Raw genomic sequence first — 16,173 nt, 5'->3', positions numbered from 1 at the left:
AGATAAGGAAAGAAGGGATACAGGCGCCAAGTGGGGGCGCAGGTGCGTTAGCAATAACTGGGTTCTATAGGAGGCGGGGCGCGGTGGCTCACGCCTGTAATCTCAGCACTTTGGGAGGCTGAGGCGGGTGGATCACGAGGTCAGGTGATCGAGGTCAGGTGATCCTGGCCAACATGGTGAAACCCCGCCTCTACTAAAAATAAAAAAATTAGCCGGGCTTGATGGCGTACACCTGTAATCCCAACTACTCGGGAGGTTGAGGCAGGAGAATCGCTCGACCCCGGGAGGCGGAAGTTGTAGTGAGCCGAGACGGTGCCACTGCACTCAGCCTAGCGACAGAGACTCCGTCTCAAAAAAAAAAGACGCAGAGATAGAGTTGCCGCCCGAAAGGATACAGAAAGGAGAGGCGAAAAACTTATCCGAATCCTCACTACTTCCTTACAACTGGCGACCAAGTGGACCAAAAACCTCCAAAAACCTCAGTTGGCTGGACTACCGGGTCCTTGCTCTCCTTCCTGGGCTTCTGTACCCGGCCGGAACTTTAGTGTTCTGACGCCTTGTTTGGCATCGGAAGGGAAAAACAGATGGACCTATAAGTGAAAAGTGGCTTCTGGTTGGAAGCCACACTATAGGCTCGGGGAGGTAAGCGGTGGTAGGTCGGTGTTTGATGTGTCCCGGGTGTGGGGAGGCGACAGAGCCCTGGCAGTTGAGGTTTGCGGGGCCTCCCCACCGCGGCGAAGGTCTAGCCTTCGGAGGCCAGGCCGTGAGTGCCGGAGGTAAACGCCAAGGCGGAAGAGTTTTGCCACTCACTACCTCAGTGACCTCGGGTAAATTAGTCTTGGAACGTCGGTTTCCTCGTCTCCATAATTGAAATAATAATAGTTCCTCTCTGAGGATTGTTGTGAGCCGTCAGTGAAACCCTTAGAGCAGTTTCTGGCACATGGTAAGCCATGGATAGCTTTACTAATTCGACTCACTTCTAGCTGCGTGGATTATGTTGTCAAAACCCACCGTCAACCTCAGGGCGGTATTGTTCAGTTAATAGGTTAGATTTTCTATTTACTGGTAGAAAAAAAAAATGAAACAAAGCATTTATAATTAAAGTTATATTACTAGAGAAATAACACTACGGAGGGTTTGCAAAATATTTTATGAGCTATCATTTGTTTCTAAAATTTCTGTATGTGTAGAGGTAAATAATTTTGTAACTTAAATGTGTAAATCATTTAAGTGCAACCGGCGCGGGGGAATTTAAATATTATCCATAATTGCAGGATCTCAGATCAACTGTTAATTTTTCCTGGTTCCTTTACGTTTATAATACATGTGAAAACATACTGTTTACATGATTTTGATTTATTAGCAAACCTTATTGATAATGTCGGCTGGGCGCGGTGGCTCACGCCTGTAATCCCAGCACTTTGGGAGGCCAAGGTGGGCGGATCACTTGAGGTCAGGAGTTCGAGACCAGCTTGGCCAACATGGTGAAACCCTGTCTCTACTAAAAATACAAAAATTAGCTGGGAGTGGTGGCGCACACCTGTAATTCCAGCGGCTCAGGCAAGAGAATTGCTTGAAACCAGGAGGTGGAGGTTACAGTGAGCCGAGATCGCGCAACTGCACTCCAACTTGGGTGACAAAGCTGGACTCTGTCTTAAAAAAAAAAAAAAAAGCTGGTCGTGGTGGTGGGCACCTGTAATCTCAGCTACTCGGGAAGCAGAGGCAGGAGAAGCACTTGAACCCGGGAGGCAGAGGTTGCAGTGAGCCAAGATCGTGCCATTGCACTCCAGCCTGGGTGACAGAGCCAGACTCCATCTCAAAAAAAAAAAAAAAAAAGGTCGGGCGTGGTGGCTGATGCCTGTAATCCCAGCAGTTTGGGAGGCCCACATGGGCGCATCACCTGAGGTCAGGAGTTCAAGACCAGTCTGGCCAACACGGCGAAACCTCATCTCTACTGAAAAAAAAACAAAAAACAAAAACAAAATTAAAATTAGCCGGGCATGGTGGCGCCGGTCTGTAATCCCTGCTACTCTGGAGGCTGAGACAAGAGAATTGCTTGAACCCAGGAGGCGGAGATTGTGGTGAGCCAAGATATCTAGCCTGGTGACAGAGCAAGACTCTGTCTCAAAAAAAAAAAAAAAAAATGGATAATGTCATTTTACCTATTGGTGTCTGTATCCTATAGAAAGGAAATATCTACCTGACTTCATAGGATTTGTGTGTGGATGGCATGAGATAATATATATCAGGGTGATTTGAAAGTATTAGGAGTGGGCTGGGCGCTATGGCTCACGCCTGTAATCCCAACACTTTGGGAGGCCAAGGCAGGCGGATCACGTGGTCAGGAGATTGAGACCATCCTGGCTAACACGGTGAAACCCCGTCTCTACTAAAAATACAAAAAAGAAAAAAAAAATTAGCCAGGCGTGGTGTTGGGTACCTGTAGTCTCAGCTACTTGGGAGGCTGAGGCAGGAGAATGGCGTGAACCCGGGAGGTGGAGCTTCAGTGAGCTGAGATCGTGCCACCGCACTCCAGCCTGGGTTACAGAGTGAGACTCTGTCTCAAAAAAAAAAAAAAAAAAAAAAAGTATTGGGAGTAGTATTCATCAGGTGCAGTGGCTCATGCCTGTAATCCCAGGTACTCCAGAGGCTGAGGCAGGAGGATCACTTGAACCCAGGAGCTGGAGACCAGTCTGAGCAACCTAGCAAGACCTCATCTCTATCTTTTTTTTTTTTTTAGATGGAGTTTTGCTCTTGTGGTCCAGGCTGGAGTGCAATGGCGTGATCTTGGCTCACCACAACCTCCACCTCCTGGGTTCATGCGATTCTCCTGCCTCAGCCTCCTGAGTAGCTGGGATTACAGTCATGCACCACCACACCCGGCTAATTTTGTATTTTTAGTAGAGATGGGGTTTCTCCATGTTGGTCAAGCTGGCCTCGAACTCCTGACCTTGTCATCCACCCGCCTTGGCCTCCCAAAGTGTCGGGATTACAGGCATAAGCCACTGCGCCTGGTCTTACAATTTTTTATTTTTATTTATTTATTTATTTATTTATTTTTTAGACAGAGTCTTGCTCTGTCACCCAGGCTGGAGTGCAGTGACCTGATCTTGGCTCACTGCAACCTCCCACTCCTGGGTTCAAGCGATTCTCCTGCTTCAGCCTCCCAAGTAGCTGGGATTATAGGTGCCTGCCACCATGCTATAGGTACCTGCCACCACACCCAGCTAATTTTTGTATATGTATTTTTTTGAGATGGAGTTTCACTTTGGTTGCCCAGGCTGGAGTGCGATGGCGCAGTCTTGGCTCATTGCAGCCTCTGCCTCCCAGGTTCAAGTGATTCTCCTGCCTCCGCCTTCCGAGTAGGTGGGGTTACAGGTGCCCAGCACCATTCCCAGCTAATTTTTTTTTTTTTTTTTTTTTTTTTTTTTGAGGTGAAGTCTTACTCTGTCACCCAGGCTGGAGTGCAGTGGCACGATCTCCGCTCACTGCAACCTCTGCCTCCTGGGTTCAAGCAATTCTCATGCCTAGGCCTCCCAAGTAGCTGGGATTACAGGCATGGGCCACCATTCCCAGCTAATTGTTTGTATTTTCTGTAGGGGTTTCACCATGTTGGTCAGGCTGGTCTTGAACTCCTGACCTCAGGTGGTCTGCCTGCCTTGGCCTCCCAAAGTGTTGGGATTACAGCCATGAGCCAGCACACTGGGCCAATTTCTGTATTTTTAGTGGAGATGGGGTTTTACCATGTTGGGCAGGCTGGTCTCCAACTCCTGACAAGTCATCTGCCTGCCTCAGATTCTCGGAGTGCTGGGATTACAGGTGTGAGCCGCCGTGGTGGGCTACAATTTTTTTTTTTTTTTGAGATGGAGTTTCACTCTTGTTGCCTAGGCTGGAGTGCAATGGTGTGATCTCAGCTCATTGCAACCTCTGCCTCCTGGGTACAAGTGATTCTCCTGCCTCAGCCTCCCCAGTAGCTGGGATTACAGGCGCTCTCCACAACGCCCAACTCATTTTTGTATTTTTAGTAGAGATGGGGTTTCACCAGGTTGGCCAGGCTGGTCTTGAACTCCTGACCTCAAGTGATCTGCCCACCTTGGACTCCCAAAGTGCTGGGATTATAGGCGTGAGCCACCGCGCCTGGCCAACATTTTTTTAAAAAATTAGCTGGGCATGGTGGTGTGCACCTGTTGTCTCAGTTACCTTGGAGGCTGAGGTGGGAGGATCATTTCAGCCCAGGGCCCAGGAGTTCAGGGATACAATGAGCTATTGATCTTGCCACAGCGTGGCAGCCTGGGTGACAGAGCAAGACCCTGTCTCTCTCTCTTTTTTTTTTTTTCACATGGAATTTTGCTCTTGTTGTCCAGGCTAGAGTGCAGTGGTGCGATCTCGGCTTACTGCAACCTCTGCCTCCCGGGTTCAAGTGATTCTCTTGCCTAAGGCTCCCGAGTAGCTGGGATTATAGGCGTCTGCCACCACGCCTGGATTATTTTTAGTAGAGATGGGGTTTCACCATGTTGTCAAGGCTGGTCTTGAACTCCTGACCTCAGGTGATCCATCCGCCTCGGCCTCCCAAAGTGTAGAGATTACAGGCGTGAGCCACCGCACCCGGCCTGACCCACTCTTTTGTGAAAAGAGAAAAAAAAAAAAAAAGATCGGGGATGGTGCGTCATTCCTGCAACCCAGCACTTTGGGAAGCTGAGGGGAGAATCACTGGATCCCAGGAGTTCAAAACCATCATGGGCAACACAGGGAGATCCATTTCTTTTTCTTTTCTTTTTTTTTTTTGGGGGACAAAGTCTCACTCTGTTGCCAGGCTGGAGTGTGCAGTGGCACGATCTTGGCTTACTGCAACCTCCTCCTCCCAGGTTCAAGAAATTCTCCTGCCCCAGCCTCCTTAGTAGCTGGGATTACAGGCACGCACCACCACACCCAGCTAATTTTTGTGTTTTTAGTAGAGACAGGGTTTCACCATGTTGGCCAGGATGGTCTTGATCTCTTGACCTCGTGATCTACCCGCGTCAGCCTCCCAAAGTGCTGGGATTACAAGTGTGAGCCACTGCGCCTGGACAGGGAGATCCATTTCTACAAAAAATTTAAAAATTAGGTGGGTGTGGTGGTGTGTGCTTGTAATCCCAGCTACTTGGGAGGCTGAGATGGGAGGATCACTTGACTCCAGAAAGTAGAGAGGCTAAAATGAGCTGTGATTGTGCCACTGCACTCCAGCCTGGGCCACAGAGCAAGACCTTGTCTCAAATAATAATGATGATAATAATAATAATAAACAAAATAAGTTAACAAATTTCAAAATACCTGATTTCTGTTGAATTTGAAATTGTGATGCGTTCATTGCTATACTGATAATTCTTCAATGTCTCTTCTGTTACAGGTAGAATTGGGCTATTTGCTGAAGCTTCTTCGTAGCCCTTGGTAGCCCAGGAAGAAACTTATGTTTTGATTTTTTTGTACCATGGCTTTGTTTCACAAAGTGCTGCGTGGTACTTATATTCTCAGAAAATGCTCTAAGCCAACTTCTGCCTTGCATCCACTTTTGGGTATTCGCTTTGCAGACTATTCCAGTAGTCTTCAGAAACCAGTGGCTTCTCCTGGCAAAGCCTCCTCACAGAGGAAGACTGAAGGGGGTTTGCAAGGACATCACCAGAAAGAAGTTGCTTTGGATATAACTTGTCCTGAGGAGAAACCTGATGTTAGTTTCGATAAAGCAATTAGAGATGAAGCAATGGACCATTTTAGGCGTTTGAAGGATGAAATTGTGAATCATTGGAAGGGACCGGAAGGCCGCCCTCTGCAAGAGGCCTTGCTGGAACAAGCCAAGGTTGTCTGGCAGTTCCGCGGGAAAGAAGATTTGGATAAGTGGAGAGTGACTTCTGATAAGACGATTGGAGGCAGAAGTGAAGTGTTTTTGAAAATGGGCAAGAATAACCAAAGTGCACTGCTCTATGGAACTCTGAGCTCTGAGGCACCTCAGGACGGGGAGTCTGCCCGCAGTGGGTACTGTGCAATGATATCCAGGATTCCAAGGGTAGGTGAGGCCCAGGCGGCATCATTTTCTAGTGAACAGGGGTGAACTTCATTGTAGCATAAACTATAGAAGATAGCTTTTGTGGCCGGGCGCGGTGGCTCACGCCTGTAATCCCAGCACTTTGGGAGGCCGAGGCGGGCGGATCACAAGGTCAGGAGATCGAGACCACGGTGAAACCCCGTCTCTACTAAAAATACAAAAAAATTAGCCGGGCGCAGTTGTGGGCGCCTGTAGTCCCAGCTACTCGGGAGGCTGAGGCAGGAGAATGGCGTGAACCCGGGAGGCGGAGCTTGCAGTGAGCCGAGATCGCGCCACTGCACTCCAGCCTGGGCGACAGAGCAAGACTCCGTCTCAAAAAAAAAAAAAAGAAGATAGCTTTTGTTTCTATAAATGAAAACACCTGGCATGTTATATTTGGCGCCTCACCTGTGTTTGGAGATAAGTATTGGCACAAGTGTAAAGTGGAAGCACAAGGGGGAAGTGGTTTCTGAGGAGGAGGAGTTACTTGTTTCTGGGAATTGCTTTGGGCCAGGAACCAGCATTGTTATGTTTCAGGAATCCTGAGCGGTTAGACATTTGAAAGATTTTTGGAGAGATTTTCATCTCCTCTAACAAAGACCACAGCCTCTGTAATGGCCGGGGGTTTTATAGAGTTGATGTAGGGTCAGCCTGTGGCTTTTTTTTTTTTGAAACGGAGTCTTGCTCTGTCACCCAGCCTGGAGTGCAGTGGCATGATCTTGGCTCACTGCAACTTCTGCTCTCCAGGTTCAAGTGATTCTCCTGCCTCAGCCTCCTGAGTAGCTGGGACTACTGGTGCATGCCACCATGCCTGGCTAATTTTTTGTATTTTTAGTACAGACAGGGTTTCACCATGTTGGCCAGGCTGGTCTTGAACTCCTGACCTCGGGTGATCCACGCCCCCCCCCGCTTGGCCTCCCAGAGTGCTGGGATTACAGGTGTGAGCCACTGTGCCTGGCCCAAATATTCATTTTGGAATAATGAAAATAGTAGATAACATTTATTAAGCGTGACGTGCCAGTCCTTGTGCTAAGCACTTTATATTATCCCATTTATTCCTCACAACAGTCTCCTGAGGTAAGATCATCCCAGGTTTATGGATGAGGAAACAGAGTTGGATAGATTTAGTAACTTGTCCAAAGTTACACGGATAATAAATATTAGTTTATATCTAGACTTTGGTGTTCTCGACATCAGAGTACCCTTGAGATTGCTGTAACTAAATGCCTTTGGAAATGAACTAAATTCCACTTTTGAAGAGAGAGGCAGTATAGATAGTTGTTAAGCACACAGATTTTGGAGTTAAACAGCATTGGATATACCACTTATTAGCTGAGTGCTTAGTTTGTTTATCTGTAAAACGGGGTAAGATGCTAATAACCTATCATAGCACTGTTGTGAGGATTAAATTATGCATGCAAATTATTTAATGCACATATTCAATGGATGCTAGCCACTGTTGTTAAATATCACTTTTAAAACTTAAGCTCTTTTCTCTATAGTTTTCTGACTTGTGGAAAGGCAGTTGTCATAAAATAGGCCACTCAGAAATCACCGCTCCTTGGCCGGGCGCGGTGGCTCATGCCTGTAATCCCAGCACTTTGGGAGGCCGAGGCGGGTGGATCACCTGAGGTCGGGAGTTCGAGACCAGCCTGACCAACATGGAGAAACCCCGTTTCTACTAAAAATACAAAAAATTAGCTGGGCATGGTGGTGCATGCCTGTAATTCCAGCTACTCGGGAGGCTGCAGCAGAATTACTTGAACTCGGGAGGCAGAGGTTGTGGTAAGCTGAGATCGTGCCATTGCACTCCAGCCTGGGTAACAAGAGCGAAACTTCGTCTCAAAAAAAGAAAAAGAGAAAAAAGTCATTGCTCCATAGGACCAGGTAAAGGAAATACATTCATTTCCATTCAGTGAACACAGGTGAGTGCCTACCCCATGTAAACACTGTCCTGGGCCAGTTGTGTGTTGAACATTACCTTAGAAACATATAACTAAGTCAGTATTTTGTGCTAAAATAATAATCACTGGGTTTATCTGCCTTCTTATGGGGCAGAAAGTCAGAAAAATGGTTAGTGAATCCTGTTGATGATGCTGACTTGGTGATGACTCACATTTTGCTGATAGTGGAGAAAGAGGTGCAATTAACTTTCCTTTCAATATCGTAGGGTGCTTTTGAGAGGAAGTTGTCTTATGATTGGTCGCAGTTCAATACTCTGTATCTCCGTGTACGTGGGGATGGTCGGCCTTGGATGGTGAATATCAAGGAGGACACAGATTTCTTCCAGAGGACGAATCAGATGTATAGTTACTTCATGTTCACCCGTGGTGGACCCTACTGGCAGGAGGTCAAGGTACAGCATAAGTCTTCATTGTTTAAAAAAATGAGGTCTTGGCCGGGCATGGTGGCTCACGCCTATAATCCTAGCAATTTAGGAGGCCCAGGCAGGTGGATCACCTGAGGTCGGGAGTTCGACATCAGCCTGACCAACATGGAGAAACCCTGTCTCTACTGAAAAAAATACAAAATTAGCTGGGCGTGGTGGCACATGCCTGTAATCCCAGCTACTTGGGAGGCTGAGGCAGGAGAATTGCTTGAACCCGGGAGGCGGAGGTTTCGGTGAGCCAAGATTTTGCCATTGCACTCCAGCCTGGGCAACAAGAGCCAAACTCTGTCTCAAAAAAAAAAAAAAAAAAAAAAAGTTGGTGTCCTAGGCCAGGTGTGGTGGCTCATGTCTATAATCCCAGCACTTTGGGAGGCCAAGGTGGGTGATCATCTGAGATCAGGAGTTCGAGACCAGCCTGGCTAACATGGCAAAACCCTGTGTCTACTAAAAATACAAAAATTAGAGGCCAGGCGCCATGGCGCACGCCTGTAATCCCAGCACTTTGGGAGGACGAGGTGGGCAGATCATGAGCTCAAGAGATTGAGACCATCCTGGCCAACATGGTGAAACTCTGTCTCTACTAAAAATACAAAAATTAGTTGGGTATGGTGGCGCGCGCCTGTAGTCCCAGAACTCAGAAGGCTGAGGCAGGAGAATTGCTTGAACCTGGGAGGCAGAGGTTGCAGTGAGCCAAGATGGTGCCACTGCACTCCAGCCTAGCAACAGAGCGAGACTCCATCTCAAAAAAAATAAAAATAGGCCGGGCGCGGTGGCTCAAGCCTGTAATCCCAGCACTTTGGGAGGCCGAGAGGGGCGGATCACGAGGTCAGGAGATCGAGATCATCCTGGCTAACACAGTGAAACCCCGTCTCTACTAAAAAATACAAAAAACTAGCCGGGCGAGGTGGCGGGCGCCTGTAGTCCCAGCTACTCGGGAGGCTGAGGCAGGAGAATGGCGTAAACCCGGGGGGCGGAGCTTGCAGTGAGCCGAGATCCGGCCACTGCGCTCCAGCCTGGGCGACAGAGCAAGACTCTGTCTCAAAAAAAAAAAAAAAATAAAATAAATAAATAAATAAATAAATAAATAAAGGCCGGGCGTAGTGGCTCACGCCTGTAATCCTAGCACTTTTGGAGGCTGAGGCAGGCGGATCACGAGGTCAGGAGATCGAGACCATCCTGGCTAACCCAGTGAAACCCCGTCTGTACTAAAAAATACAAAAAACTAGCCGGGCGTGGTGGCAGGCGCCTGTAGTCCCAGCTGCTTGGGAGGCTGAGGCAGGAGAGTGAGGTAAACTCGGGAGGCAGAGCTTGCAGTGAGCTGAGATCTAGCCACTGCACTCCAGCCTGGGCGACAGAGCAAGACTCCGTCTCAAAAAAAAAAAAAAAAAAAATTAGCTGGGCATGGTGGCGCATGCCTGTAATCCCAGCTAATAGAGGGGCTGAGGCAGGAGGATCGCTTGAACCTGGGAGGCGGAGCTTGCAGTGAGCTGAGTGAGATTGCGCCACTGCACTCCAGCCTGGGCAACAGAGTGAGACTCCGTCTCAAAAAAAAAAAAAAAAAAAAAAAAAGGCTGGGCGCGGTGGCTCAAGCCTGTAATCCCAGCACTTTGGGAGGCTGAGATGGGCGGATCACGAGGTCAGGAGATCGAGACCATCCTGGCTAACACGGTGAAACCCCGTCTCTACTAAGAAATACAAAAAATAGCCGGGCAAGGTGGCAGCGCCTGTAGTCCCAGCTACTCGGGAGGCTGAGGCCGGAGAATGGCGTGAACCCGGGAGGCGGAGCTTGCAGTGAGCTGAGATCCGGCCACTGCACTCCAGCCTGGGCTACAGAGCGAGACTCCGTCTCAAAAAAAAAAAAAAAAAAAAAAATCTCACAAAGCCCCCATTTTGCTCATGTCGTATACTTGCGGGTCATCCTGAATTCTTCTCCTTCGCCCCACATCCAGTCTATTAGCGAGTCCCGTCACCTCTGCTTGCAAAATACACTCAGCAGCTGACCTTTCTAGCCATCTCTTCTACTCCCACCCTGGTCCAGGTGATTGGATTATTGCAGCAGCTTCATTATTGATTTCCCTGTTTGTCTTCTTGCCCCACTAAAATCCTGGCTCCACAGCAGCCAGAGTGATCTTTCTGAAACATAGTTCAGATGACATCATTTACATGCTTCTAAGCATGTAAATGTACCTCCTAAGCATGTAACCTGTCTGTGTTAGTCTGTTCTTGTGCTGCTACTATGAAGAAATACCTGAGACTGGGTAATTTATAAAGGAAAGCGATTTAATTGACTCACACAGTTCTGCAGGGCTGGGGAGGCCTTAGGTAACTTACAATCATGGCAGAAGGGGAAGTAAACACATCCTTCTTCACATGATGGCAGGAAGGAGAATGAGCTGAGTGAGGGGGTAAATCCCCTTATAAAACCATCAGATCTTGTGAGAATTCACTATCACCAGGACAGTATCGGGGAAACGACCCCCATGGTTCAGTTAACTTCACCTGGTCCCTCCCTTGACACACCGGGATTATTACAATTCAAGATGAGATTTTGGGTGGGAACACAGCCAAACCATATCAGGACCCTTCAGTGGTTTGAATAAACCATCACAATTTGAATAAAGTCCAGGCCGGGCTAGGTGGTTCATACTTTTAATCTGAGCACTTTGGGAGGCTGAGACGGGCAGATCACTTGAGGTCAGGAGTTTGAGGCCAGCCTGGCCTACATGGTGAAATCTTGTGTCTACTAAAAATACAAAAAATTAGCTGCAGGTGGTGGCACACGCCTGTAGTCTCAGCTCCTCAGGAGGCTGAGGCAGGAGAATCGCTTGAACCTGAGAGGTGGAAGTTGCAGTGAGTCAAGATCGTGCCACTGCACTCCAGCCTGGGCGACAGAGAGGGACTCCATCTCAAAAAAACAAAAACAAAAACAAAAAGACTTAAGTCCAAACTCCTGAACATGACCTATGGGCCTACAATATCGGACCCCCGTCTTCATCTTCCATCTCTCCTCCTACCTCCCTCCTCCACACCAGCCCCTTTTCTGTCTGTCAGATTCAACAACCTCATTTCCATCTCAGAGCTTTGCACGTAGTGTTGCTCTGCTGTAATGCTTTGCCCCCATGTCTTCACCTGCTTTCTCTTTCCTGTCATTCACCTCGTGGCTCAAAAGTTGCCTCAGAGAGGCCTTTCCTGATTCCTGTAAGTAAAATCGGACCCTCTAATCCAGTTACTTTCAACACCACCATCCTATAACTTTCTTCATAGAACTTATCACTAACTAAAATTACTTTGTTCATTAATTCATCTGTTTATTGTCACTCTACTGCCTTCCCTGGAACATAAATTATATAAATTCTTTTTTTTTGAGATGGAGTCTCACTCTTATCGCCCAGGCTGGAGTGCAGTGGCGCGATCTCAGCTCACGGCAACCTCTGCCTTCCAGGTTCAAGAGATCTTTCTGCCTCAGTCTCCCGAGTAGCTGGGACTACGGGCGTGTGCCACAACACCCAGCTAATTTTTGTATTTTTAGTAGAGATGGGGTTTCATTCACCAAGTTGGCCAGGCTGGTTTCAAACTCCTGACCTCAAGTGATCCACCCGCCTCGGCCTCCCAAGGTTCTGGGATTATAGGCGTGAACCACCATACCTGGCCCTAAATTCCGTAAATTCTGTGAGAGCAGAAATCTTGCTTATATTGTTCCTACCAGTTTCCTCTGTACCTAGAGTTTTGTCTTAGTGTCTAGCACAAAATAAGCATTCAATACATAGTACATATATATGCACTAATATAGATATATAACACAAATTATATATACTTGTATTTAAGTAATATATATAAAATGAATTATTATACAAAATAACTACTTCATTATAAAAAAATTTGGCAAATACAGAAAAAAATCTTGTACTACCACTATCCAGAGATGAAATACTATTTTTGACGTGTATCTTCCAGACTTTTCTAGTCACACTTTTCCCTTCCAGTGGTGTTTTATAACATGTATACAGTATTTTCCCTGAACTATTGTTTACCACTTTGTTTTCAAATATATTTCTACATCATTTTTAATGTCTACATGATATTATATAAGTAGAAAATAATTTTGGCTGGGTCCAGTGGCTCACACCTGTAATCCTAGCACTTTGGGAGGCTGAGGCGGTGGATCATTTGAAGCTAGGAGTCTAAGACAAGCCTGAGCAACATGGCAAAACCCTGTCTCTACAAAAAATACAAAAATTAGCCCAGTGTGGTGGCATGTGCCTTTAGTCCCACCTACTCAGGAGGCTGAGGTGGGAGGATTGCTTGAGCCTGGGAGGTTGAGGCTGCGTGAGCTAAGATCACCCTACTGCATGCACTCCAGCCTGGGTGACAGAGTAAGACCCTGTCTCAAAAAAAAAATTTTTTTTTTCTTAACTTGTTCTTCATTATGTACGTGTAGATTTAGATTGTTTTCAGAATTTTCTACTGTGGGAACAAACTCTGAGGTAAACATCCTTAACTATTTTCATAGGCTATATTCCTAGAGATAAAATTACTGGAATAAATATTAATATGTATAATTTATTTTTATTTATGTTCATTAAAATTTGTTTATTTGAGACAGGGTCTCACTTCTGTTGCCCATGCTGGAGTGCAACATGCGCTCGCTGCAGCCCCAACCTCCTGGCCTCAGGTGATCCTCCCACCTTAGCCTCCTAAATAGCCAGGACTACAAGGATGCACCACTATGGCTGGATAAGTTTTCTGCTTTTTTAGTAGAGTCTTGGTTTCACCATGTTGCCCAGGCTGGTCTTGAACTCCTGGGCTCAAGTGATCCTACTGTGTTGGCCTCCCAAAGTGCTGGGATTACAGGCATGCACAACCAGGCCCAGCCATTTTCTTCCTTTGTTAAACTCAAAAAATAAAATTAGCATAATCTGTACCTATGGTTTGTGTTTTTAAAATTTAGGAATATATCCTGGAGAGCTTCTGTATAATTATTTAGGCAGAGTGTGGTGGTTCATGCTTGTAGGCCAAGGTTGGCAGATTACTTGAGCTCAGGAGTTTAAGACCAGCCTGGTCAACATGGTGAAACACCGTCTCTATCAAAAAAAAAAAAAAAAATTAGCCGGGTGTGGTGGTGGGCGCCTATAGTCCCAGCTACTCAGGAGGCTGAGGTGGGAGAATCACTTGAACCTGGGAGGCAAAAGTTGCAGTGAGCCAAGATTGCACCACTGCACTCCAGCCTGGGTAACAGAGTGAGACCCTATCTCAAAACAAAAACAAAACAAAACAAAAAACAAACAAAGCCAGATATAGTTTTAAAAGATCGTGCTTAATAATAAGTAAATTACATAAAGAAGAAATATGAAAATAAAGTTGATGAATAAAAAGGCACACTTGAAAAGTTCAAGAGTAGAAGGAATAGGACATTTCTTTTTCTTCCGTTTCTAATGTAGGAAGAAAGGGAAACATATTACAATTCTTTTTGCTTTTTTTTTTTTTTTTTTCCTGAGACAGAGGCCAGGCTGGAGTGCAATGGCACGATCTTGGCTTACTGCAACTTCTGCCTCCCGGGTTCAGGCAACAAAGTGAGACCCCATTCTCCACAGGAAAAAAGAAAAGCTGTGTTTAGGTACTAGTCTTTTTTCCACAAATGTTACAAATATTTTTTTCATAGTTAACCCTTTATTGTTTGGCCTGAGTTACATCTTTGATCCAAATGGCTAGCCATTTGTCATAATACATATATTAAATAATTTTAGAATAAATGTAAATTCTTGTTTTATCATTACATGTAGATGCCTCAATTGCTTACATTTCAGTTATGAAGTAAATGGTTTCTTCTTTCAGATTCCTTTTTCCAAATTTTTCTTCTCTAATCGAGGAAGAATCCGGGATGTTCAGCATGAGCTTCTGCTTGACAAGGTAATATATTCCTGTATTTTTCACTCAGAACTGTATCATTTTTAATGAATTGAAACTCTGGTGAGACTGAGTTCATTTGAGAAAGCTGGCAGATGAAAATTTCTTCTCAGGGCCACTGCTCTTAAACCTAGCCAGAGGCTGACTCAGACCTCCCCTATGAACTATACCCCATCCTGAAGGAATTTTAGAATGATCATTTTTAGCATGCGTACATTTTACTTTAGCTATTTTTCCCCTGTCCCCTCCCTCCTAATTTAGCTTTAAAATAAGAGTTTATGAACACTTCAAGGAACCTCCATTAGGCATTCATGTTGTCCTTACTAGTCTTTTTTTTTTTTTTTTTTTTTTTGAGATAAGAGTCTTGCTTTGTCACCTAGGCTGGAGTGTAGTGGCATGATCTCGGCTCACCGCAAATTCCACCTCCTTGGTTCAAGCAATTCTCCTGCCTCAGTCTCCCGAGTAGCTGGAATTAACAGGTGCTTGTCACCTCACTTGGCTAATTTTTGTATTCTTAGTAGAGACGAGGTTTCACCATGTTGGCCAGGCTGGTCTCGAATTCTTGACCTCATGATCTGCACACCTTGGCCTCCCAGTGTTGGGGTTACAGGCCTGAGCCACCGCACCTGGCCGTCCTTCCTAGTCTTAAGTGGCGCTACCTAATGAGGAGAGGGAAGGAAGTTGAATGGGGAAAGAAAAACAGTCTTGTATTTCCTCTTACGGTATGCTATGTGAGAACTAGTATGTATTTCCTAAGGGCTGATAGCATTAAAACCCAGTTATAATCATCACTTGATGGGATTTTAAACTCCTGGAATAATATCAGTACATCACTGTATGAGATTTTAATCAATTTCTCTGTTTTAAATTTAGATCTCTTCTATAGGATTCACCTTGGCTGATAAAGTGGATGGTCCATTCTTTCTGGAGATAGATTTTATTGGAGTGTTTACTGATCCAGCCCATACAGAAGAATTTGCCTATGAAAATTCTCCAGAGCTTAACCCAAGGCTTTTTAAATAAAGATTATGTGGTAGTTTTGTTTTACTACTCTAAGGGTACTAGCATCTATAATGATGTAGACAAAATAAAATATTTCTTTAATGGCATCCAACCAATGGCTAGTATGTATTCTCTCTCTCTTTTTTTTTTCTCTTTTGAGATGGAATCCCACTCTGTTGCCCAGGTTGGCATGCTGGTGTGCAGTAGTGCGATCTTGGCTCACTGCAACCTTTGATCAGCCTCCCGAGTAGCTGGGATTACAGGCATGCGCCACCACGTCCGGCTAATTTTGTATTTTTAGTAGAGACAGGGTTTCTCCGTGTTGGTCAGGCTGGTCTCGAACTCCTGACCTCAGGTGATCCGCCCGCTTCAGCCTTCCAAAGTGCTGAGATTACAGGCGTGAGCCACCGTGTCCAGCTGGCTAGTATGTATTCTCTAAGACAAGTTGAAATGCTGTTGCTGGCCGGGCACGGTGGCTCATGCCTGTAATCCCAGTACTTTGGGAGGCTGAGGCAGGAGGATCACTTAAGGTCTGGAGTTCGAGACCAGCCTGATCAGCATGGTGAAACCCCATCTCTACTAAAAATACAAAAGTTAGCCGGGCATGGTGGCACAAGCCTGTCATCCCAGCTACTTGGGAGACTGAGACAGGAGAATTGCTTGAACTGGGAGGCAGAGGTTGCAGTGAGCCGAGATCATGCCACTGCACTCCAGCTTGTGCCACAGAGTGAGACTCTGTCTCAAAAACAAAAAAAGTCTGTTGCTAAGAGGGACTGGATAAGGGGAACACAGCATGAAACCAGGTTCTCTGGTGTACTTT

At 46.1% G+C, this 16,173-nt stretch overlaps 1 protein-coding gene across 2 annotated transcripts; it reads left to right on the top strand.

Annotated features, from left to right (window-relative positions):
* Positions 1 to 218: 218 nt before the first annotated feature.
* On the top strand, positions 219 to 15,465 carry NDUFAF1 (NADH:ubiquinone oxidoreductase complex assembly factor 1). Of its 2 annotated transcripts, none has more exons than XM_050799561.1 (5): positions 219 to 642; positions 5,387 to 6,040; positions 8,229 to 8,414; positions 14,280 to 14,354; positions 15,225 to 15,465. In XM_050799561.1, exons 2-5 carry the CDS (start codon positions 5,468 to 5,470, stop codon positions 15,372 to 15,374), a joined length of 984 nt encoding a protein of 327 aa, XP_050655518.1. In that variant the 5' UTR covers positions 219 to 642; positions 5,387 to 5,467; the 3' UTR covers positions 15,375 to 15,465. The 2 variants fall into 2 exon arrangements, with proteins under 2 accessions (XP_050655518.1, XP_050655517.1); XM_050799560.1 differs by having other exon boundaries at positions 219 to 943.
* The last annotated feature ends 708 nt before the right edge of the window (positions 15,466 to 16,173 follow it).

The sequence above is a fragment of the Macaca thibetana genome, chromosome 7, assembly GCF_024542745.1.
Source record: "Macaca thibetana thibetana isolate TM-01 chromosome 7, ASM2454274v1, whole genome shotgun sequence".
In the NCBI taxonomy this organism is placed as follows: domain Eukaryota; kingdom Metazoa; phylum Chordata; class Mammalia; order Primates; family Cercopithecidae; genus Macaca; species Macaca thibetana.
Note: the sequence above shows the minus strand (reverse complement) of the source record. Positions and strands in the feature narration are given on the sequence as shown.

What these genes read in the sequence shown, in the direction of transcription:
- NDUFAF1 (XM_050799561.1), top strand. Translation starts at nt 5,468, where the DNA reads ATGGCTTTGTTTCACAAAGTGCTGCGTGGTACTTATATTCTCAGAAAA. An exon ending in TGATATCCAGGATTCCAAGG is followed by an intron (nt 6,041 to 8,228) that starts GTAGGTGAGGCC and finishes TCAATATCGTAG; the next exon opens with GGTGCTTTTGAGAGGAAGTT. An exon ending in CCTACTGGCAGGAGGTCAAG is followed by an intron (nt 8,415 to 14,279) that starts GTACAGCATAAG and finishes TTCTTCTTTCAG; the next exon opens with ATTCCTTTTTCCAAATTTTT.